The sequence below is a fragment of the Cercospora kikuchii genome, assembly GCF_019650295.1.
Source record: "Cercospora kikuchii DNA, contig_00003, whole genome shotgun sequence".
Lineage (NCBI taxonomy): Eukaryota > Fungi > Ascomycota > Dothideomycetes > Mycosphaerellales > Mycosphaerellaceae > Cercospora > Cercospora kikuchii.
This window is the reverse complement of record NW_025408584.1, coordinates 3,344,151-3,367,773: the sequence shown is the minus strand read 5'-3', so window position 1 is coordinate 3,367,773 and position 23,623 is coordinate 3,344,151. Positions and strand designations below refer to the sequence as shown.

At 53.2% G+C, this 23,623-nt stretch overlaps 10 protein-coding genes across 11 annotated transcripts; 6 read left to right on the top strand and 4 right to left on the bottom strand.

Moving 5' to 3' along the window:
- Nucleotides 1-489: 489 nt before the first annotated feature.
- CKM354_000570300 (uncharacterized protein) lies at nt 490-1,743 on the top strand (the record flags this gene model as incomplete). Its single annotated transcript, XM_044800984.1, has 2 exons — nt 490-1,569; nt 1,621-1,743. 2 exons carry the CDS (start codon nt 490-492, stop codon nt 1,741-1,743), a joined length of 1,203 nt encoding a protein of 400 aa, XP_044656919.1.
- Nucleotides 1,744-1,773: 30 nt separating this feature from the next.
- Nucleotides 1,774-2,088, top strand: CKM354_000570200 (uncharacterized protein; the record flags this gene model as incomplete). Its single annotated transcript, XM_044800983.1, has 1 exon — nt 1,774-2,088. The coding sequence occupies one exon, from the start codon at nt 1,774-1,776 to the stop codon at nt 2,086-2,088; it is 315 nt and encodes a 104-aa protein (XP_044656918.1).
- Nucleotides 2,089-2,356: 268 nt separating this feature from the next.
- Nucleotides 2,357-4,411, bottom strand: CKM354_000570100 (uncharacterized protein; the record flags this gene model as incomplete). 2 transcript variants are annotated; one of them, XM_044800981.1, is made up of 6 exons in its annotated part: nt 2,357-3,213; nt 3,254-3,304; nt 3,365-3,454; nt 3,506-3,773; nt 3,825-4,229; nt 4,283-4,411. In XM_044800981.1, the coding sequence occupies 6 exons, from the start codon at nt 4,409-4,411 to the stop codon at nt 2,357-2,359; spliced, it is 1,800 nt and encodes a 599-aa protein (XP_044656916.1). The 2 variants fall into 2 exon arrangements, with proteins under 2 accessions (XP_044656916.1, XP_044656917.1); XM_044800982.1 differs by lacking the exon at nt 3,254-3,304.
- Nucleotides 4,412-7,256: 2,845 nt separating this feature from the next.
- CKM354_000570000 (uncharacterized protein) lies at nt 7,257-9,136 on the bottom strand (the record flags this gene model as incomplete). The annotated part of the gene is made up of 2 exons (XM_044800980.1): nt 7,257-8,549; nt 8,603-9,136. The coding sequence occupies 2 exons, from the start codon at nt 9,134-9,136 to the stop codon at nt 7,257-7,259; spliced, it is 1,827 nt and encodes a 608-aa protein (XP_044656915.1).
- A 1,271-nt stretch (nt 9,137-10,407) lies between these two features.
- On the top strand, nt 10,408-11,618 carry CKM354_000569900 (uncharacterized protein; the record flags this gene model as incomplete). The annotated part of the gene is made up of 2 exons (XM_044800979.1): nt 10,408-10,705; nt 10,771-11,618. The coding sequence occupies 2 exons, from the start codon at nt 10,408-10,410 to the stop codon at nt 11,616-11,618; spliced, it is 1,146 nt and encodes a 381-aa protein (XP_044656914.1).
- Nucleotides 11,619-12,221: 603 nt separating this feature from the next.
- CKM354_000569800 (uncharacterized protein) lies at nt 12,222-12,503 on the top strand (the record flags this gene model as incomplete). Its single annotated transcript, XM_044800978.1, has 2 exons — nt 12,222-12,372; nt 12,427-12,503. The coding sequence occupies 2 exons, from the start codon at nt 12,222-12,224 to the stop codon at nt 12,501-12,503; spliced, it is 228 nt and encodes a 75-aa protein (XP_044656913.1).
- A 338-nt stretch (nt 12,504-12,841) lies between these two features.
- On the bottom strand, nt 12,842-15,080 carry CKM354_000569700 (uncharacterized protein; the record flags this gene model as incomplete). Its single annotated transcript, XM_044800977.1, has 2 exons — nt 12,842-13,262; nt 13,315-15,080. The coding sequence occupies 2 exons, from the start codon at nt 15,078-15,080 to the stop codon at nt 12,842-12,844; spliced, it is 2,187 nt and encodes a 728-aa protein (XP_044656912.1).
- Nucleotides 15,081-18,128: 3,048 nt separating this feature from the next.
- On the bottom strand, nt 18,129-19,427 carry CKM354_000569600 (uncharacterized protein; the record flags this gene model as incomplete). Its single annotated transcript, XM_044800976.1, has 1 exon — nt 18,129-19,427. The coding sequence occupies one exon, from the start codon at nt 19,425-19,427 to the stop codon at nt 18,129-18,131; it is 1,299 nt and encodes a 432-aa protein (XP_044656911.1).
- Nucleotides 19,428-19,607: 180 nt separating this feature from the next.
- Nucleotides 19,608-20,960, top strand: CKM354_000569500 (uncharacterized protein; the record flags this gene model as incomplete). The annotated part of the gene is made up of 1 exon (XM_044800975.1): nt 19,608-20,960. One exon carries the CDS (start codon nt 19,608-19,610, stop codon nt 20,958-20,960), a length of 1,353 nt encoding a protein of 450 aa, XP_044656910.1.
- Nucleotides 20,961-21,866: 906 nt separating this feature from the next.
- Nucleotides 21,867-23,146, top strand: CKM354_000569400 (uncharacterized protein; the record flags this gene model as incomplete). Its single annotated transcript, XM_044800974.1, has 4 exons — nt 21,867-22,030; nt 22,090-22,165; nt 22,216-22,543; nt 22,602-23,146. 4 exons carry the CDS (start codon nt 21,867-21,869, stop codon nt 23,144-23,146), a joined length of 1,113 nt encoding a protein of 370 aa, XP_044656909.1.
- Between the last annotated feature and the right edge of the window lie 477 nt (nt 23,147-23,623).

The following is a 23,623-nucleotide window of genomic DNA, read 5'->3' as shown; positions in this document are numbered from 1 at the left end:
CACAGCTCTTTTCCTTAGCTTGGGCTGATGCTATGGCTCGCAATATTCCTGTTATCTGCAGTAGATGCATCTGATCGATCGGCAGCTCTGACCGCCCGCAGCTCGGCGAAGCATGGAGTCCAGCGCGCAACATCACAATTTGTGCGGAGAGGTCAAGTGAGGGAAGGTGTGCTTGCCAATCTTGGAACGTACTTCAAGGCGTTACAACTTCCTCACATATGTGGCTATACGCTCCTTCGATCAATCCTGTGATTCGATCTTGTCGCGATGGAAATTGAGAGTGCAACAACGATGGCTAGATTGCCCCGTCAGCGCGTCGTGCTTGTCGACATTGAGTGCTGCGGGCGAATAACGCAGGAGCAATGCTCTTGTTGACAAGGCAGTTCCGAGCAGATCTCTGCTCTTCGCCAACAGACACAAACACATTCTCAGGCCTCATTGTGAACATCGATCCATCAAGCATCACAACGACCTTCGACCACCGCCACCATGGTTCGAGCCAATATTCTTCATGCTTGCCTCATTACAGCATTCGTGTCGGCGAGCGTCCTCCCAGTCGAGCCTTGCAAGAATGGAACAGCCGCAATCTCGAAGCGACAGCAAGAACTCAAGCCCATGGATTCGAAAGAGCTGGAAGACTCTATCAAGGAAGATGCTCTGCTTGAGAAGGCTCGTGAACTTCAAGAAGCTGCGTACAAGTCTCCGATGAGGAACAGAGTGTACGGAACGCCTGGTCATGAGAATACACTTCAGCTCATCGAGAAGTATCTGAAGACCGTCGAGGAGCATTACACTATCGAGCGGCACGAGTTTAGCCACCGTGATAGCGTCCGCCATGAAGTCAATGGGACCCTGACCGTGGCCGGAAAGCAATATGATCTCGCATTCCATCAATACATGACGGATTTCGTGCATCCAATCTACAATGTTACTGGTAACATTATGCCGGTCGCGAGTTTTGGCTGCAATCCGTCAGATTTTCCACTAAGGTCAGATTTACCATCACAGGGCCCAGACACCATTGCTCTTATCAACAGAGGGAATTGCACGTACGAGGAAAAGCTTCGTGCAGCGGCACGGTACCCCAATGACGCAAAAGCCGTGATCATCGTGGACAACTCTACGGATCCTCTGAAAAACGCCGCCCAGTTGACCTCGTTCGGCTGGCCTAATTTGGCATTAAAACCACTCGTTGTGATTTCGAAAGCAGATGGTGAAGCTCTTGCTGCCATAGCTGCCAATACCCCGATTGAAGGTGTGATTGAGATGCAAGAAGTGTGGGAAAAGAGAAAGACGTACAACCTCATTGCACAGACCAAGCGAGGGGATCCGGACAACGTACTTGTTGTTGGTGCTCACTCCGACTCAGTCTTCGCGGGTCCTGGTATCAATGACAATGGCTCTGGCCTCATCGCGATTCTCGAGACTGCTCTTCATCTGTCGAAATATGCCGTCAACAACGCCGTCCGCTTCGCATTCTGGTCGGCAGAAGAAGTTGGTCTGGTAGGCTCTAAGACATATCTCAGGAGACTGCACGATAGTGAAAAGGACAAGATCAGGCTGTACTTGGTAAGAGACAAGCCTACATTTGCCTGGGGGTGGTGCTGACAACGTGACAAGAATTTCGACATGATCGCCTCCCCAAACTTCGTCTATGGTCTCTACGATGGGAACACGAGCCATTATGCCGATGCACCTCTTCCGTCAGGCTCCGCGGAAGCAGAACATGTCTTCGAGAAGTAGTACGATGGACAAAAGCTGCCTCACAAGAATATGGAGTTTGACGAGACTTCGGACTACTTCTCTTTCATGATGGAATGCATCCCATCAGGCGGTATCGTCACTGGTGCTAGCGAGATTATGACTGAGGAGGAGGCTGCAGAATTTGGCGGGCGAGCAGGAATTGCTCTCGATGAGAACTACCACGGCTTCGGAGATACCGTTGAAAACCTCAACATGACTGCGTTCATCAACAATGCGAAAGCCATTGCTGCCGGTGTGGCGCACTTCTCGACGACATTCGGATCGATCCCACCAAGAAATTGCAGCTGTGATTGGGCTCGAACAGTAAAGGAGGACCATCCGTGATAGCGGGTGCAGATGAGCTCTGCGAGTATCACACGATTTGACGAGCAGGAACGTTGGAACTGCCTTTCCTGACAACCCACACCTAATTGATAGAAAGTAGAACCTGGTAGCGTTTCATCGAACATGTCATTCCATTTGCTTTTCGTGACTATCCATGATGTCAACGTATCTTCATCATATCGTCTTTCTAAGCCTGGCAGCATCAACGAAGCCGATGTGCCTAGCTTCTCGCCAAATGTCACTCAGACCTCGCAGAGAAATGACGCGATTACATGGCAGTCATCGGAGACCTCTTCGCTGGCAGCACTGTAGGCACCGGTGGCCGACTAGTCGTTCTCGGCAGCTCTGGCACAGCAGAAGTAGGCACACAGCCACAAGCACTGCTCACAGCCTCCACAACATTCTCGCCTGCACATCCAGTCCTGGCGTAGTCTGGAATCAGATTCTCCTCGATCCTCTGCCTCTGCAGCCACGTATGACAGAATTGCTGAGACTGCTCCAATCTTCCCTCAATGCTGCTTGCCCGAAGCGAGCTCAAACAAGTGTTGCTCTTGCAAACCTTTGGTTTCACACACTCTTTCGAGTTCATCTTCACGACGAACGAACCTCGCTCAATAGTGTGTACGAAAATGAAACCAGACTTGAAATATGGCCAAGAGTGCCATGATCCAAGGAAAGCAACACTGCCTCCGCCTTCGAATTCGTCGTCTTCGGGGTAGATGTCGAACCAACCGGCTTCGCAGATGCTGCCTCCGCTGGGGTCTTCGGTCACGGATGACACGTCCCAGACGTTGAGACCGTTGCCGTAGTTGGATTGGTAGAGGTAGTTGTCGACGATGTACTGGTTGTGGTCGATGGATCGTTTGCGGCCGTTGAAGTTTCCGGAGTAGAATGGGTTTTCGAGGTCGCGGATGTCGAAGATATGGGTTGTTGGGAGACCCTGGGTCATTGGGCCTACGTCCGCGTCACGCTCATCGAATTCGTCGTCGAGGAAGAGGTATTCTTGCCAGGTGATGTTGTTCACCACGCCCTGGTGGATGTACTCGGCCCCGGGGTAGTCGGTGCGGGAGATGATGGTAGTGGTGTTACCGGTTTTGTTGGTCACATCGTATATCGTCAAGTGATCTGGTTCAGTGGTTAGCAAGCTGTCGTGGCTCATACAGACCTCGAAATCTCGTTGGAGAAGAGTGTGCCCGCTGGCGGTTGATTTTACCTTCTGCAATGATTGTCAGCACTTCTAATCTTCAGACAGGTTAACGAGGACGGGGAATGCAACCATTGAATGCGTAACAAACGTCTTTTCCGTAGTAGCGAGTGTCTGGACCGCGGTAGACGACACATTGAGCATCGTGGACATATCCGTCACCTAGGAAATGGTCAGAGGCGATTTTGAGACATTTTTGTGGGAGCAACATACCTGCTGCGCAGCCTGGAGATGTCACATTGTTTGGATCGCTCATATCGAGGAAAATAAGACCACCACGGCAGGGCAGGTCTCCACGGACTCGGATAGTTTCGTTGCCGCCAACGGAGCCACAAGCGATCGCGTAGTTGAGTTCCTCGTTGACAACGATGTTGTGAGTTCGGCCGACTGGCAATTCGTCCCAGTGAGAGCTGAGGTCGGCTTGTGTGAAGTTCTTTGGGTTCGCTGGGTCGAGATCCAAAGTCTTCTTCATGTCGAAGATCTGCTCTGCGATCAGCTTTCTGAAATTGACCTACAGTTCGATTGAACTTACCTGAACACCGTGCTTGATCGCCTCAGATCCGATAACAGCATAATCGCCAACAATGCGAATCTCTCTCCAATTCGATCCAATAGCATCGTATTGCGGAAGGCGGCCCAGATATGAAATCTTGCCCTCCGAAGTGATCTCAGCGAAGGCAGTACCGTCATATTGTCCAATTGCCACAATTTCTCTGCCATCCTCTGATGTCCAGCCCCACATACTACTACCTCGCCCAACACTGCCGAGAGCGGAATGTGGCAAAAAGTGGTACAAATCGGTATTGTGGCAGCTGAAGGTGTTGTTGACATCTCCAGGAATGGCAGCAGCGAAGCCATTCTCGCATTTCGTAAAGCCGAGCTCGGGCCACTGCGAGCTATTCATTGCACCGGTTTGCATTTCTTCCTCCCATTGCGCCTGTATAGGATGTCAGCAGGTCGTCGATCTCGTGAATTTGGTCCCTGGAGTACCATCTTCATGCCCATGATGTTATGGTGCACTTCTCCAGAGGTATATTCCTCAGCGCTAAATCTGGCCGCACTGCTCGTGCCAACCAAGGCAGAGCAGAGGGCTGCTGCATAAAAATTGCTGAGCACCATTCTGTCAACTTCGAGCGCTGAGCCAAGACAAAAGACAGTAGCAATGGAACAAGGCAGAAAATGTGCGAGCAGTACTTGATCAAATACCTACTACCACCAAGACCCCAGGCACTTACCGTCACCGTCGCCATGGGCGAGGAATCCTTACGCGCATAGTCTTGCTTGGTATGTTACCCAAGACGGGGCATGTCTTGTGTGTGGGCTTGTCAGATAAGACGGCATGAAAAGTTGTTCGCAGGTGGGAGCTCGCATAGAGCTATGCCATGGTTGCCACGTGAGGGAATCTCTTGGCCAACCCACTTGGATGCAGATACCATCTCTTTTAAGAAGGTCGCAATCATGCGCTAAATGTGCGTGCCCAGCAGCCAAGAAGAGGTACAGCCGGAGTGAAGAGAACGGGTATCCGAGGTCTTGTACGTGCAGTGAGGGCTGGATTGATATGCGCGTTCCTTCGAAGTGAGGTCTGAAGCTCGACGTCCTGCATGTGCGGGTGTTCAGATCCAAGTGCTTCGAAGCTGGCAGCTGCGTTTGAACGGACGTTGTTGAACTTGAACCTCCATCATGCGGCGTTTATGCATGGTCCCAAAATGGCCAGATACCACCGAAGCTAGAAGGCAACCCTAAGGCCAGGCAAGTAAGCATCGTGTTACTGTAGTCGGAGCGAAGTGGTCGCGGATGGTTTCAGCAGAATCTAAAGACGGCGAAGATGCAGTACGGGCGTAGCACAAAGATGGTGTGTGTGCCGTTATGCCACGCTGGAGCTGCATCGGACTCGTCGTGTGTGATGGGCGACGGTCTGCGTGGATCGTAGAGGGATCGGTGTCTGCTTTGCTCATCGTGCGGCACTTCTCACATGGCAGCCGGGCTCTTTCGCGCCTCTCGTGCTGTGCCCTCTCTGCAACCTTTGATCCTCAACAAACCCCCTCTTCTGTATGCCATCCAAGCTCTTGAAGGTGTTGCAGATAGTGAAGGAATGTTCGAGCTCGGTCTCAGCCCATTCCAGCTTCCTTCAAGCGTGTCCATGCGTTGCGAGACGGGACAGCACGGTTATAGCTCCCTTTGCTTTCTGCTCAAACCTGCTCACCAAGAGGCCGCAGCATGGCGGCTGGGCCCATTGCTGGAGAGGTGCGACGCGCAAGGCGATTGGCCGCTCAGGTTTCGACTCCATACGATGCTCCGGCTTCCAGCTCGGGCTGTGCTTTGCGTGGTATCGGAGTGCGAGCTGTCGATGTCGCCGCACTCATTCGACACGCGCTCGAGAGGAGAGTAGCAATTGGGGGATGTGTTGGACGCGTTGACCTCGATGCTTTGCCTGCTGATGTTAAGGTGTCCCGCTCACTAACCGCCTTCTTGTGCTTGCACGGCCGCGCCATCCTTGTTGTTCGCAGGGCATCGTGAGGCAGCGCGAGCCTGTTTTTCCGCAGCATCCCTGAGATCGGCGCTGCTCTCGCAGATGTTCGAATGATGATATTGGAACCTCGAATTCTCGTCAATGCCTTCAGCCATGTAGCAAGCGCCGTGATGTCGGCGGCCTTGTGACTTGATGAACGCGACGGCCATCAGAGCTCCTGCCGACGAGACTCGTGAGCTCTCGACGCGTCGAACAGCAACACGTCGGCACCTTCGAGCAAAACTCTCTGTCCATCACCGCCGCCGTTCACGCCTCGCAACCCACCTCCATCCTTCTCCAACCACTGGCGCGAAAACGCCAATGAACTGATGAAAGAGTAATGCCCGAAGTCCTGATGAACGACGAGGTTGGCCATCAAAAATTGCGCCAGCTGAGCCCCCGAAGGAGATCAGATCCAGTCAGCCACCGCGCTGTGCAATGCAGGGCCTTCTGAATGGCTCTGGTATTCATGTGCACCAGATGCCCCAACAAGGTCTGTCAATTGTTAGCTGTGTTGAAATGTGGGGGTGCGTTGGGGTAGAACTCACAAGTATGAAGAGGGAAAGAGGTTTCGAAGGGAACGCGAACCTTTATAGAATCCACTACCTTAGCGCGATTTTTCGATGAGTCAGCGCGGGATGGACCGAGCGGCATGTGGCTGAAACTCGGAGATTTGGACTGGTCACTTTGACCTCAACTGACCACTTCACGCACCTCAACCGACCACTCAAAGCAGATCACGAATGGTCAGTTGAGCTTTCAAATGGTCGGTTCAGCTTTCTCATATGGTCAGCTCAGCTTCAACATGGCCGCTTGGACTCCCGCACGGCCACTTGAACTTCCGGACACGAACCGCCAAATGGTCACTTCACCTTTCATATGGACATCTCACCTCACTTTCCATGAGGACATTTGATGGCGCATCTGAGCATGTCTCCGGCTACCATCCGGCGACCTCGATCGTGCTCAACGCACCAGTCAAAAGATGAACCCACCTATCAATCTACATGCTCACTTCAGCACCCAAGTGGCCAGTTGAGCTTTGAAGAGGTCAGTTCAGCTTTCGAGTGGTGGCTTCAACTCCCGATAGGTCGGCTCAGCTTTCAGAAGGACACGTCATGTTCATAAATGCCAACGGTCAATTCATTGATACACCACATATCACAACCGTCTCTGAAACTATTGCGACTGATCGCGAACTGTGCCTAAGCTCGCTGACGACTATGTTTTGATGCTACCGCATATAGACCGCTGTCGCATGTCCACAAGGAAACGTATTCAAGAGGACAGCTGAGCTTCCTAGGTTGGTCGCCGGGGCGTGTTTACTTAGGTATGCCTCCGCCCTTGGCTCTTCGAAGGTGGATTTTTGAGCCTTTGATTCAGCCACATGTTTCTTGAGTTGCGGCAGCATTGCATATGCGTGTATTCGGACAGCGGTCGATGCTCGACATTGATTTACAACGGCACAGCATGCCCATCACCTCTCGGATCACTTCCGGCGCTCCACACTCCCTGCTCCTCAACAGGATCCAGAGACCACCGGATGATCTGCCCTCTGCCAAACAAACCCCGATCATGTCCAAAGACCACTTCAACCTTGTGTCCCAGCTTCTTCAACCCCTCAACGGTTTCTGCTGGCATTCCTTCCTCCAGGTACACAGTCCGATCCATCACATCACCAGCATCCGGCATTCCAGCTCCAATGCATATCCGCGGCGCGTCTAGTGCCGCTTGTGGAGTATAGCCGAATACCAGCTGATTGAGCAAGACCTGGACGTGTCCTTGCGGCTGCATGAAGCCGCCCATAACGCCGTACACACTGTGTAAGCTCTGATCTGCGACGTTGGTCACCAGAGCCGGAATGATTGTATGATACGGTCTCTTATTTGGCTCAAGGATGTTCGGGTGGTTCTCCGGTTGCAGAGCAAAGTTCGCGGCGCGGTTTTGAAGCGTGAAGCCACAGCCCTTTGGAATGATGCACGTGCCAAACCCGCCGTAATTGCTGTTGATGAACGAAATGCCATTCCCTTCGCTGTCTGTGACGCAAAAGTAGACTGTGTCGGAGTGGTTGTGCGCAGGCGATCCATGGTCGAGGACATCGCTGGCTTTATCTGGATTGAACAGCTTCGCTCTTTCCGCAAGGTACTCTGGACTGATCAGCTGTTTCGTAGGCACCTTTGACACCTTTGGATCTGCTATCCACCAATTTCCATCGGCGAAAGCGATCCGCAGTGCCTCAACCACGGCATGCACGTAAGCCGTCGAATTGTGGTCCTTCTTCGTAAATTTGGGGATCTTGTCCGACTTCTCCAATTGCTCAATGATGCCCAACGCCATGAGCGCTACAATACCCTGGCCATTCGGAGGATGTTCCCATAGCTCAACCCCTTCACTGCTCTTATCATGCATATGCTGACCATGCGACTTCGCCACATCCTGCACCTTGAACTTCAGGCTGATTGCTTCCGTATCTTCTGAGCCGAGTTCTGCATGATTCTTCAAATCCTCCAGAGTCAAATGCCCACCAAGGTCCTGCACGACTTTGACGAGCTCTTCTGCTATACGTCCTTGGTAGAAGCCAGCCTTTTTTTCTCTGCCAACAGTCCGGAAAGTCTCAGCCAGCGTTGGGTTCTTCATAATCTCCCCGGGTGACGGTGGCCGGCATCCATCTTGTGCACTTGGGTCCTTCTTCAACATTTCCCGGAAGTTGGGAGAGGCCTTCCGGATCCGCTCGTTGGATTGTTCCCACTGTAGCAGGTCAGAGGCTACATTCTGTGTCTTCCAACGCTCGACAGACTTACCCAGGATGCCATGAGCTCGCTAACAGGAAAGCCTTCCTCCCCCAACTTGGCTGCTGGTTCCAGAATCTCCTCCAGACTGACCTTTCCGCTTCCGAACCTCTCGTATGTATCAACCCATCCAGCAGCAGCACCAGGCACACTAACAGCATGCACGCTGGTCATGGGTATCTTTCCCGACTGTCCATCTTTGAGTCCCAAACTCTTCCTGACATTTGCCAGTGTCTGGTTCTTCCCTGATCGTCCTGAGCCGTTGAGCGAATGCACCTTCTTCGTCTTTGCATTGTAGAATAGACAGAACATATCCCCTCCAATGCCTGTGCTTCCTGGCTCAGTCATGTTGAGCCCGGCAGCGACTGCCACTGCTGCATCGGCACAATTTCCGCCTTTCTGAAGAACCTCGATACCACATTTTGCTGCCAATGGCTGTGTGCAAGCTACGATGCCTTTTGTGCTGTGGACTACTGATCGACGAGAAGGGAAGCTTGCGAAGTCCGGGTCCGTGGCCGGGTAGACGCTTGAGGTTCGAAGAGGCATATTGCTGGATGTCAGTGTACTGAAGAGAGTCTGGTGTTGGATGGAAGATGAGGGGCAAGTATGAGGACAGAATGGCTCAAGGACGAGACGACGTCTTGGTCTACCAACACTTGTTGTAGCTACAGGGCGTAGGCGAGATAGGCCGACGAGTGATCGGGTACTGCGGATAGCTCGAAGGGCAGTTAAAATCATAGGCACAGCGACTATTACGTAGTTGTATCGTCGCCAGTGCTGTCAATGGTTTCGTGACGGCTGGTGAGACTTGAGCCCCTCATCGTCGTTTGCCGGTGTCGGCGGTCGGGAGAATGTTGTGCCGGGAGGTGTAGAATAGAATAGGTGTTGGTTCGTGTTGGCGTCCCTTTCGACATTCTCCATCAACAGAAGACGATCGAGAAGAGTCGAAGCTGATCGCATTTGGTGACATGAAACAGAGGTAGGGAGGTCACTGGACAGACTGCCACGCCATCATCAATGTGAGGCACTCGTCCCACAGCGCTCGTTTAGAGCGGCCACTATCGACATGCACCATCTGCTACTGAAGGCATCGACGACCACGCTCCAGTTTCAAGTCAGGCATACACAACATGTGTTATCCGGGGAAAGTGGCGTCTGCCTGCCTGTTACACCATCGCGGAAGGCGGAAAGCACTATGCTATGAGCGTCCTGACAACCATAAACACGCCACGAAGCACTCTATGTTCTTCGTACTCTCCGAAACCTAGCGAAGGTCATAGCTGTCCTCCAAGAATTTCGATAATGTGCACGTTCTGGAGCGCTACGATCCTCAGCTCGAGGCTTCGTCACAGAGCGAGTCCACGCAAGATCCGTAGTGGTATACGAAAAACATCGCTGATCGTGCAACCGAGTGCCCCTGGAAACACATCGGCAAGGCCCTACTCTGAAAAATGAGCGCCATCGTTACCAATTTCAACGGAAGCGTGGTTTTGGTCTGCAGGTCCTCATCACAGAGCCATATGCACACGCGAGCCTGCTTCAATATATGTGATGATCTTGGCTCCTCCATTGGGACACCCAGCGCATTTTCGTGTGTCGCAGCGTGTTCGATGCATCCAGACCACAAGGCCCTCGAGTGGCCGTCTGTACGATGCAAACCAGAATATAAGCACTAAAAAACTGCCTCCAGTCCGGTCAAAAGTACAGACAGCATCTCCTTCGTTCCCGCACCTCTCTTACATTCCCATTCAGCTCGCTGGACGAGATTGACCATATTTTTGATACTGCACAGCACCACACAGCTCGCCTGTTCAACCATGCAGTCGATCGCTGCAGCTCTGGCCCTGGTGGCAGCTGCAATCCCAATGAGCAACGCACACTACACCTTCAGCAAGTTGAGCGTCAATGATCAAGATGTCGGAAGCGACTGGCAATACATCCGGCAGCACACCAAAGGCTACATGCCCACCAAGATCCCCGATATTTTGAACGACGATTTCAGATGCCAGCCTGGATCCTTTGCCAATGCAGCAAAGACTGATGTCTATGAAGTGAGACCAGGAGATCGCGTTCAGTTCAAACAGGCCTTTGGTGGCACCGGAATGAAGCACCCAGGTATTTCAGAACAATTTGTCGTCACATTGGTGGCGCGTCCAAAATCTAGTGCTGAGTCTTTTCAGGTTCTACCCAAGTCTACTTCTCCAAGGCGCCAAACAACGATGTCAAATCCTATCAAGGCGATGGAGACTGGGTGAAGGCCGATATGAGTCTGCTCTGCAGTTCACCGGAGAATGGAGCCATCTTGGATGAGGCATGGTGTTCTTGGGCTCAAAATGGGCCAAAGTTTACCATTCCGGATACTCTCGAGGCGGGTGAGTATCTCGTGCGTGCCGAGCACATTGCGATGCATGGCGCGCACGACAATGGTGTCGAGTTCTACTTCGCCTGTGGACAACTCAAGGTCACTGGCACTACTGCCACAGGTGTTCCAGGAGACACGGTCAAGATACCGGGCATGTACCAGCCAGACGATCCGGCCATCCACTTCTCGATCTGGAATAATGCTATCAAAGAGTACGCAACGACTCCAGGACCTGCGGTCATACCAGGCGGCCATATCACAGGCTCAACAACGGGTAGCACCACTGAGACCGTCAGAGTCGACGGCTTCGGCGGTTCCAGCAGCGCATCTTCGAACTCAACATCTGCCAGACCTTCAAATGGTAGCAGCAGTGGTAACGCCAGCTCCAGTCCAAGCCCTTCTGGCAATCAAGATACAAGCACGAGCGGCTATCCTACCTTCTACAGTGGAGGCGGAGCGGGTAATGGTGACAACAGTGTCAGCTCCAATCAAACGTCGAGCTCAGCCTCTCCGTCACCAGATCCACCAGCACCAGCTACCTCGCCAGATGACGAAAGCCAGAGCCAACGAGGATACTCGCAAGGAATTCGATGGTCGCCATCCGGCTACAGTGGTAGCGGTGCTACTCGCGCAAACGCCCGAGTCCGCGCGGAGCAGCAAGCGTAATGGAACTGCCAGACAACTAGGAATAGCAGTAGTAGCGCATTAGAGGAGCGTCGCTCATGACTAGAGTGTTATCGCTCGCGCTTGATGAGCGCAAACACACAGAGCAAAAGTACCCAGTCCATAGGAACACTCAGTCTGAGACAAAGTTCTCGATGCCTTAGACCTCTTCCTGTGCTCTTATACATGTACCAAGCGCGTTACTGTTTGATGAAATCGTGACTTAAAATCAAGAGGAATACGAAATTGCACAAACGCATAACGCGAAGTCGGAATTTCGAAGCACATTTTCTCCGACAGAATTGTGGCGTCGATGACGCTGCGTAGAGTATGCCCCAACACATCACCACTTCTCAAAGGATCGTCGCGGATGTAAATGGATGCTTTGATTGCATGAATTGAAGAAGGATTCCTGAAGCTTAATCAACGTGCACAGCCTCACTTTGCTGTCTTCTGTCGCCTTCATATCCCGGTGCAGTCCGGACTCGTTCTTCTCGTGCAAATATAGTGTTTGAACTGACCCATCTGCAACAAAGACTTGAGCTGTGCTTGGCGTCCAAGCTTCCCTTCGCCGTTAACTGCCACGCTTCCGAGACCGTACCCGCAATGGCCGATACCCAGCAGCCGAGCCGACAGTCGAAAACGGCGGATTTCATGCGTGGAGCTGGAACCGTGAATGATCCCGAGAACAAGCTTTGGGGACCGGCGAGATGGGTTGTGCAACTGGTTCAATATCTCATTGCCATCATCATGATCAGTGGGTTCTTAGCAACTTTCTGTGCTGTTCGCCGCGGAACTGACAGACTCGCAGCAATTGCCGAAGGCTTCAAGTCGATAGTGAGTGGTGGAAGCTCACGAAGGCGGAGAGAGAAGCCTCGGACTGAATGAGAGCTGAAGAAGTGTCGCAACACAGTCTTCAAGTGCTATAGGATGAGCGGAACCTATCGGGATTGGTTGGCAAAGAGCTGCGTTCGTCGGTTTAATTCCAGATTGCATGGCATGACATTGAGTCGTGTGTTGCAACGTACGGAGTCGGCGACGCTGTGTGACTGGATCACCCAGCGCAACCCGAACAAGTCCGAAGAGCGTTTTCTAGATTCAGAGCGCACGCAAATGATACCACTTTTGCCGAAGTCCATTTTTCGCTGCCAGCGCCAGGCTCGAGATCCTTCGTGAGAGTGCGGACTGCCGCGGGCCCTGAACAGTGTAGCTGAATGGGAAGTGCTTCATTTCAAATGTAACACATCGCTTCCAGAACCATATATCTCTGACCAGTTGATGCTCGAAGCCGCGTTTTCGGAACCGAATGCTTGGATCAATCTCTCGCTCTCTGTCGGATCGCCGTTGATCACTGATCGTGCAGCCGACTTCGATTTCCCGACCGCGCCGTTGCCCCATATGAGAGTAGAGTCGTTATTGAGATAGGTACCAATGTGTCGGAATGTAAGGCTGATACGCTGACCGCCGTATGCCTTCTCGGCGTCCGTGAGTTCGCAAGCAGGTCGCCTGTCCCAATTTATTGCGTGCAGGTATTCCGCGTTTGTGGGAAGCGACATCATTATCAGACTGTTGTGTGGCATGGGCACACGATAGGTAGTACGCGGCGACGAATTCATATTACTTTTGTCTCGCTTCGTTCTGATGCGCCTAATTGAGATGTAAGCAAATTTCTCTTGGTGAAGGCCATAGTCGTACTTACATCGTCCTTTGTGCGCCGAAAGACGCATTTATGATGCTACTGTTGGCGACAATATCCAGCGTCTTATCGGAATGCTCGGAGATGAAGTCGTTACCGTCGCGGTAGAGCTGGATCAATGCATGATTGAGAGGATGCCCGGCCACTTTCTCTGCTTCCTGCCGTATCTTTTCAACGGTGGGTGTCCACTTCTCAACCGGGAGAGTCTGATCAGATGGATGTCTGTATACTGGCATGCTTCCATCCTCATCTATCGTAGCTTGACAGCAAACCAGACGTGGAACCTGTCCCGTCTGATGGAACATCGTCTGCCAGTTGATCTCATTATTTAGCTCCTCAAACAATGTCGTGGCATCCGACATGAAATCATGCACAATACGAGATCCTGCACTCTCTTGTGCCTTATCCTCGCCGAAAAGTGGCTGGCCCATCACAGGATCGGTCATGATTTCGTCCAAATCTTGAGACTCGCTCAGATCGTCTGCAAAGTCTTCCGGATCTTGCACAGGTGCGATAGGGTGTGTCACGTCGAATGACGCTTTATAGTCCAGTGGAATTATTTCAAGCCAAGGTTGACCGGGAATTCGTCGCGGTGAGTCACGAGCAATTAATCCAATCTTACTGGACGACGCGTGGGGCGCGTGCTTGGTCTGGTTGCCTTTCCTTGCCTTGCGGACTCGCTCTTCTGGCGGGTCACTGACCTGCCGGTGGTGAAGTTGAGAGCTTTGAGGTGTTGCATACTGAGTGGGAGTGATGCGGGGTCGCGGAGCTGCAGAACGTGAGTATTTGGCCGATCGCGTGGTGTGGCTTTGCTCAGATCTTCGTTCGAATAGGGCTCTGGGAAGACCTACGGTGGAAAAAGATATCTCGTCGCCGCTGTCGTCGTCGTCGCTGTCTGCCTCCAGAGTGCCGCCTAGTTGCTGAAGTGTCCCGCTGTCTTCCACATCTGCACCATCTGCGGCGAAGCGCGAAAGGAGGGTACTCGCTTTGACCGTGTTCGCATCCATGAGATCACTGAGTTGTCGCTTGGCCATCTGATGCCGGTCGAAGCGACGGTAGCCAAGACAATCCTCGACCAGGGTGATTTCGATGCCGTACCGAGCTGCGTCCATGGCTGTGGCGTAGACGGACAAGTTCGTCATGCAACCGCAAATATACACATCGGTAATGAGCTTGGAACGAAGGGTCATTAGCAGCGAGGTGCCGGCGAAGGCCGAGTAATGTGTTTTGGTGACTTGAAGATCCGTGCCTTCCATCACTGGTTTGAAGCAGTCGGCGTATTCGGCTCCGTGACTGCCGCGAATGCAGCATGGTTCTCTCGTGCTCGTTCTGGAAAGGAACAGTTCTTCATCGTCCTCGCCGATGTCCGGTTCGTCGAACGAGGCAGATGACTTGTAGCGGTCAGCGGTCGTTCTGGTGAACAGCACCTGTGAACATACCTGATATTTCTTCTCGCCCCGTGACACATGGCCATCGCCAGGAACGTCCAGCTCGATGCCTAGGGAGCCTCCTGCGACGACTGTGTCACCGGGAGTGTCGTCGCCGTTGACTGCTCTCGTCTCCAGGAATTCCGATCGCACCCAGACAACTTCGCCGTGCTGACGGAAAGAAGGGACGAGGCGGGCGATGCGGTCAACGAACTGGGTTTCCTTAACAGGCAGTTTCCCCGTTGGCAGCACGAAGTCGTTCTGGAGGTCCACGACAATGAGGCCTTTTCTCGTCTGCAGGTTGGGCGTCTGCTGGGACAGCAACGCAAACAGTGATGACATGATCCAGCGCGCACTTCTGTTGTCCAGGTCAGCATCAGGTCACCACCGCCCGGCCGTTTCAACGTACGCAGCAGGCGAAACACGCAGAGTTCCTGTCCACCGGCGAAACTCACAGGGAGAGAAATGTTGATGGTGAGTGGAGAGGGAGTGGTCGCGCGCAGTCAGCCGGGCGGGCAGCACGAGCGACTACATTTTGCAGGTCATGCAACGTCCGAGTACCAGCAGACTGGATCTCTTATTGCAAGTAGAGAAGCTCGCGTGCAAGGATGGCGAGGTGTAGGTCGAGTCGGCGCATCGGCCCAAGGCGAAACGGCCATGGGTCGGCGGTGCAGCGCAGCGCAGTGCAGCACGGGGCTACTGCTTGCTGGGCGATGATGAGATGCTGCTGCCGCCGCCGCCGCCGCTGCTGCTCGTCCGCCCGCCCGCCGCCCGCCGCCCTCCCCATTCCCGCGCTGGATGAGATCCGCGTCGCTCGAGCCAACCTTCCCTCGCCGGCGCGTGCAACGGGGCCAGACTGACAGCTCTCGACAGCTGCCCGCGGCCCAATGAGAGCGGCGGTGGTATTGCCTTCGTGCAGCTGCCGGCGGAGCTGCACTGGCCGGCAGCATACACCTTGCAGCTAGCCGATCGCAGCCAGGCGTGCGCGCGTGGCCTCCGGATGTCAACAGGCAAGGATACCGGCAGACGAGCTAATTGCAGCCGCGCTGCGGCACACACCGGCCTCCTCCAAGCCTCCATCTCACCTGGGCCAATGCTCTGTCCGCGCTGTCCTGATGCGCGAGCCCTCGATACACGCCGCCGTGAAAATGACACGAACTGCGCTGCCCCGTGTGCATGATCGGCGAAGCTAGAAGCATGGTAGAATTCCACACTTAGACCACTGCCGCGATGGTGCCAGGCCTCGCCGCCCAACGCCAGTCCTTCTCTAGCAATCACGGATCGCCTCGTTTGACTGCTGTCAGGACTGCACGTCTCCTGTTCATCACTCCCATCGACCGTGTGCGTTCAGCTTCTTCGGATTGGCAGAATCGTAGAAGCGATGGAACTATTGTTGTCCTGGATGTCTCACCAGTATTTGCTAGGGTCTCTCCAGATCTGAAGCGAGCCGTTCGTATACTAGGGCCACATGAAGCACCATCGGCAGCGTCACTCGGGCAGAGAGGGCTGCTCGTAGAGACTCATTCACAGGCAACTCACAAGGCTCATTTCACCAGAAATATGGAGGAGGGATAAGACATTGCGACTGATGATTGCCGTCCACGATCTGACTACAACACAGACCAATGTACTTGCTACAAGCCTACAATGCAGTCATGTTAGTGAGTCCGTCCGGTGTACGATAGTGCCTCCTCCACACCCTGGCTCATTACCACGTGTTCAAGAGCCACTTCGTTTCTGCTAGCACCCTCTAGCAGCAGATTGACGAAGAGGAACCCTGCACGAGCTGCCAAAAAGTGCTCAGTGCAAACAGTGATGTCTCAGAGCACCAACATCATCAATTCCATTCCTTATCTGTGCAGCCGTGTTACGAAAGTTTCCACCTTCGTGACCTGACTCGAAACAGCTCTTGCCGCACATGTGATGCTCCCCAACATGGAAAGTGCGAGGAACAGACTTTCTCGCCGACGGCCAAACGCCTGTCGGGTCCAATGTCGTTGATCGACAAAAAGCTTGCAAAAACGATGCTAAACGATGATCCCAGTCAACGCGAATCGTCATCACGCGAAGGAGATGCAGCAAGAAGCGCTAGAACAACACACAGTCCTGCCAGCGACCTGCGCTAGGCGAACGAATTGAATGCACACTCGCATGACACTGCTGTCACATGTGCACTCGTTATCGCTCAAGTCCGAAATTCATCATACATACACAATGAGGATCCTCGGACTGCAAGTAAATACGACACTCGTGTTGGAATCTACAGGTCGAAGCGAGCTTCAAGAAACTTCCCGGTTGTTCCTGGCGGACGATGCCGTCCGAATTCTGGGCGTCAACCAACCGGTATGTACCCTCTCTGCCTGAATCGTCCGGCCGACGGCAGGTTGAGGGGAGAAAAGAGCTCCCTTGCAAACTGAATCTGTGCGGAAGCTCAGATCGACGAGCAACCCAGGACCCGAGCCGCAATATTGTCATCGTCGTGATGAGAGTGGTGAGCAGTGCGATCGTGCGGTTGAGCAGTCTGGTCATCGTGATGGTGTGGTTGATACCCATGCGATCGCATTCAGGATTCATTAATGGTGCTGCGGTATTGTCCTGCCGTCAAGAGGCAGTGCGGGCCCTAGGTTCACAGACTGAGACATCAGCGGTCAGGATCCGAGCCAAGGTTGTTCGACAGAAGTGCGAGCCCGGGTTTCCTCAAGGGGAAGTTGAACAGCAATAATATGTGATCACAACGCAAGTTGCCGTCAATGATTTGAGCAATTCGTACCTGCTATGCGGCACAGTCCTTGTAAGCGATCAGCGCACACATCGTCACATCCTTCCACTCCATACGGGAATTGCCTGAATCCTTCACGGTATTGACTCTGTCCACTGCAGCGTCGGCACACGGCGCGTGCCTTAGCAGGTCGTAAAGCTCCAGTAGGAATTACTTCCAGCGAAATTCCCCACATTCTGCATGCCTGCTTCCCCCATCCACACCACCATTCGTTTTCTCAAACTGTCATTCGTTCTACCAAATGCTCACTTGCACAGGAACCGTGAAATTTCAGCATCTCCTGCAGTGCTCGAGCAGGACATCTCTGCATTGGCGCGTAGCGGTCGTATGTCGGCAGAAATTTCCGCTGCTCGCATGGGATTTTCTTGGTTGGAAGCCCACCATGCATGACATCGCGGACTCGGTCCCGGGGCATGTAGTGGTAAGGATGTCGAAGCAACAGAGGAGAGATGTGGTCGAGAGGATGGGAGCGATGCAATACTTCTCCCGAACATGGAATGTCCTTGTCGCTGACGTGCCAGTAACATGTATGCGACCACATCAACTTGATGTGCGAGTGGTAGGAGGTAGTCGCAACCAGATGGTCTGCTTTGTGGGAGGCCCAAACCCTCTCATCCAGCCTTCGAAAGCTCTCGCAGCCTTGCGCTGCTCTGTTCGACTCCCTCCTCGAAGCCAATGGCCCGAGCCAGGCTGATGGCCTCCTTGTACTTCTTTCTCGCAAGATCAATGTCATTGCTCATCTCGGCAAATTCTCCTAGGTTGTGGGTCGCCACAGCACAGCCAATATCACATTCTTCATCTCTCTCAGGCGCTGCGATTCCAGCTGCCACGTCCAGAGCCTTTTGTGCCCACCGTTTGGCATTGTCGATCATATTCTCACGCGAGGCGGCTGGTCCTGTTGCTCGCTCAGAGATACTTTGCGAGGTCGCATATGCCTGTGCGGCTCGTGCTGCACCTGGGGATTGCTGCGCCAAGGAGGAAGCCAGATTGTTCATGAGGACCACTGTATGGCAGTCCTTTGTGGGATATAAGCTCAGAGCTTGAAGAAAGAGCGGTGTTGCAAGATAGTGCTGGCTTTTGGCCTCGTAGCTGTGAGCGAGGGCCTCTAGTGCCGCGCCAATTTGGTCGTTGCCCATCCATTCGCCTTCTTCTTCATCCTTGACCTTGTTGCTCACGCGTCTTTGCTGTTCTTTCAAGACCGTCTCCACTGCCCATACCAATCTCTCCTGGGCTGCATCTCGGTCGAAGATGGCTGGGTGGCCGTACAGCTCACCCAGCTTCACAGATATGCCCACCGTCTTCGCCAGAACGCTCGTCCTCTTCTGCTTGTTGTGCTCGAGTCGTCCGAATTGCTCCAGCCACTCCAAATTGTTCGATCGTGTGCGTTCCAGCACTTCGATGGCTTTCGACCACTGTTGTATGTCCTCGAGCAGCTTCGCGACCTGGATCTTGACGCCAATTATTTCGTCCGAGAACGGGTCCATCTGAATCTCTTCCGCTTCGTGCAGAGCTTGCTTATAGTATTTGAGCGCCTCTTTCGGTTGCAAGTCCGTATTGGTGTAGTACAACGCCCTGCGCAACTTCTTCGCCACCGGTTCTGGATACTTGTGGAAAGCTGCCAGAATGTAGGACTGATAGACATAGTTTGCATACACGACGCTGCCAGCTCCGGCAAGGATAATCACCACTGCGAGTGCCACCGACATGGGATTCTGCTGTGTGAGGTTTCTGGCATTCTCCATGAAAGAGGCGTGCCGTCTCTGCTGGCCATGTTGCAATGGAGTGCGTCGGAGAGCCTGCTGTGGCCGGAGCTGCGTTCGCGTAGAGACGAGGTGTATATTCCGTGCTTGACCAGATATTTGTCGAGCTGTCTGCCGCAACGACAGTCGCAGCAGAGGTCGTCCAGACATGATGGCGATGGAAGTGGTGAGGCAATGGATCAGACGAGAAGTCGATCAAATTTCCAGGGACTTGCGCGGAGCTGCAGCCATTGATGACGACAACGCGTTCAACTGCGCGTCTTCCTGCTGCAGCCTTGCCACTTCGTAGATTTCACATGCAGCGACAGCCAAAATCGCAGAATCATCGCCATGTGCGGCCGCTACGCCATGTCGTGGCATCCGTCGCGGGTGCGGCGGCATTTCGCTGAGCAAAACATGCCTGTCGACGATGCTCCACCCGACGATGACGGGCGTCTCAGGCAGAGTTACAACTTCGCTCCCGGCTACCACGGACTCATCTACCGAGCCGACACTGCACCCCGAAACAACGGCGCCGGTAACGACGACGACGCCGAGAATGGCCAAGATGGCAGCGAAGCCTCTCCAAACAAGACAAGTTCGTCGCAGACTGCAGCCAAAGCACCCAAGTACAAGCTCCAGGCCGCGAAATGGGGGCTCGTGCCCTTCTGGACCAAGCGACAGCCCGACTATGGCAGCCAGATGAAGACCATCAATTGTAGAGACGACAGTCTGATCGAGAATCGAGGCATGTGGAATACCATGAAGCAGCGAAAGCGCTGTATCGTGGTTGCCGAAGGCTTCTATGAGTGGTTGAAAAAGAACAATGGCAAGGAAAAGATACCCCATTTCATGAAGCGCAAAGATGGTCGTCTGATGTGTTTTGCTGGTCTGTGGGACATGGTCCAGTACGAAGGCAGCAACGAGAAGCTGTACACGTATACCATCATCACCACGGATTCAAACAAACAACTCAGATTCCTGCACGATCGTATGCCGGTCATCTTCGAGCCTGGCAGTGACGAGCTGAAGACCTGGCTTGACCCGAATTTAATCGGCTGGAACAAAGAACTGCAGAGCATGCTGAAGCCATATGAGGGCGAGCTGGAATGCTACCCTGTTGATCAGGCCGTCGGTAAGGTTGGTAACAATAGTCCTCAATTCATTATCCCCGTCAACAGCGCCGAGAACAAGAAGAACATTGCAAACTTTTTTGGCAATCAAAAGGCGACTGCGAAGGATATGGCGGTCAAAGCTGAAGCGGTGCGTTCTCTGAAGGAAGCAGATAAGAATAAGCACGAGGATGAAGACAGAGTTACAACGTCCAAAGTGGAAAACACGGAGGACAACGCTCCTCTTCCGAAGCCCAAGGAGGAGAGCGAACGAGACCTGTCTCAGAAAATTAAAGCAGACACAGCTGAGCTCGATGATAAGGATATGATCAAAGCTGCGGATGAGCAGGTGGAAAGGGGCATCAAGCGCGAGGTCTCTGAGGTGGACGACGCGTCTCTACTTGCGGCAGTCGAAAGCCCTGTCAAGAAAGCAATCAAGGTCGAACATGCTACCCCGTCCCCAGCAAAGGGCGCTGCCGGTAAAGGTGCTAGCAGCAGGAAACCCAGAAGCGCCACCTCGAACAATACGATCGCGAAAACACCGGACAAAAATGCAAATGCAAAAATCACCAGCTTTTTCAGTGGCAAGTGAGGACTTTGGGGGCGCCCGCTCGTAGAGCACCTGCCCAAATGATAACAAGTCTTCGATCGGCACAAATTGAGTGCTTGAGACGCAAGAATAATCTTCCAGGAATCCTGCGGGGAACGGGAAATCGGCAGCGCTGTATGACAGCGGCCTCAATGTGACCGCCCCTTTGCGAATGAAACAGAACTCGTGATCGTTCGAAGACCAATCGAACGGCCAGACTGTCATCACTGACATATCGTCGAACTTGCGATATATTAATGGTGAACAATGAAGCTCGTTCAGTGCGGCCATGCGCGACGAACGTGCACGCTTGGATTCCAAGCAGAAAATTTTGCTCACGCTGCTCCCTCCTCGAAGATCCAATCTATGGAAGATCGCATGCGAGACACCTTTGGGCAAGTCATCCTCACATCTGAATTGGTACTGTATTGTCTTCCAAAAATGCTGTTGACGTTGGTCAGTTGCGTCCTGACCCACATCCCTGTACCCCCGATTCGGCTAATGGTCCGTAGTTCGCTTGCCACGCCCATCGACTCGTTTCACATAGAAGGGCGCATTCTTGGGTTTCCACCTTTGAGGTTCTCGACCGAAGGATGCTTCACTACGACGCCTCTGCTCCACAGCAATATGTATTCCACCGCTCATATCGAGCCGGAAAAATCGGCCACGCCTGGCCGAAGCGACCTCCTGCCCCAGAACAGGTCGCTTGCTGCAGAATCTATATACATTATATAGGGCCAAGTCCGTCAAGCTCTGTCAAGCACTCGCCTCTGTCTCTTGTTTACACGCGCATCCAATCCGCAAGGCTGGTCCAACTCCATTCACTCACTCCTTCCGAAGCTTCTTTCCACATCCAAACTTCCCCTACGCTCCTTATCACAGACCCTGGTGGTTTTTCAGAGATCGAAAATGGTTTGCCAGAAGACGATCGCCTCGCTGCTCCTTGGACTCGGCCTTGCCGCTGCCCTGCCAGCACTCAAACCAACGAGTATCAGCAACACAAGCAGCTACGCAAGCACCGGTTGCACCTTTACAGATGCAGCAGCTGCAAAGGCTTCGAAGACGTCTTGCTCGTAAGAAACACATGAGATAGATGATTCGGGCTGTTGCGGTAGCTAATGTCTCATCGCAGCAACATCATTCTCAAGGACATCGCCGTCCCAGCTGGTGAAACCCTTGACTTGGAAGGCCTCAACAAAGGAACTACGGTTGGTGTTACCAAGATGTAGCAGATTGATGAAGCGCTAAAGAAGTATAGGTCACCTTCGAAGGCACCACTACCTTTGGCTACAAAGAATGGGCAGGTCCCTTGATCAGCGTCTCTGGTACTGGAATCCAGGTCATTGGTGCTTCTGGTCATGTCATTGATGGCAACGGCGCCAAGTGGTGGGATGGCAAGGGCAGCAACGGAGGCAAGAAAAAGCCAAAGTTCTTCGCTGCTCACAAGATGATCGACTCTACGATCTCGGGCTTGAACATCAAGAACTACCCAGTTCAATGCTTCTCTGTCAACCAGTGCCAAAATATCAACTTGAAGGATATCACGCTTGACAACTCTGCCGCTGGTGATCTCGGACACAACACAGGTAAGCCATTCATGTGACAAAGCTGAGAGGGTCAACTGACCTAATTGTGAAAAACTAGACGCCTTCGATGTTGGGTCAAGCACCGGCGTGCACTTCACGAATGCCAACGTGAAGAACCAAGATGACTGCCTCGCCATCAACTCCGGATCCGACATAACTTTCACCGGTGGCACTTGCTCTGGCGGCCATGGTCTCTCCATCGGCTCAGTCGGCGGCCGCTCCGACAACGATGTTACGAACGTCGTGATCAGTAACTCAACTATCTCCGACTCCGACAACGGTGTCCGCATCAAGACCGTCTACGATGCCACTGGATCTGTCAAGAACATCACATACTCTGACATCACGCTCAAGAACATCGCCAAGTATGGTATTGTCATCGAGCAGGACTACGAGAACGGCTCGCCAACTGGAACCCCAACCTCAGGAGTTCCGATCACCGATGTGACTATCAAGAATGTCAAGGGCACTGTTGCGGAGAAGGGAACAGAGGTGTATCTCCTTTGCGCCTCGTGCTCGAACTGGACTTGGGAGGGTGTTGCGATCACTGGTGGAGAGAAGAGCACAAAGTGCAAAGGAGTTCCATCGGGCGCTTCGTGCTAGATGCTCTCCAGTAGGAAGAGCATGCTGATTGACATCTTATCATAAGGGCGGAGTTATTGGTGCGGCAACGCAACCCTCTGAGAGATTCCGCGGCCCTGTGCCGTGTTCTCCTTAGCCAGAGGGCAACGAGCCAGCTGCGAAACGTGGCCAACAAGCGAGAAATACACTCAAGATAGCTCATGTATTGCATACTTGGCCTCGCAGTACACATACACTATCGTCGTGTTCCCCTCTGGTTCCAAACTCGACAGGGGTATCGGGTTTGATGCTGGTCAGTTTGCATGTGATCGAGTGTGACGTAAGCAGCAGCACAACATGGACTGCTGGTACATGTACAACAACGGTCTACATAGTTTTCCAAATCGTTGTTCAACATGCTTGAAACTGGCTTTGAGGGCGCACGAGTCTCTCGTGTCCAGAATTAGGCAACGCCAAGGCCGCAGCAGGCAGTGAGGAGGGCGCAGCTGCCTAGCACAG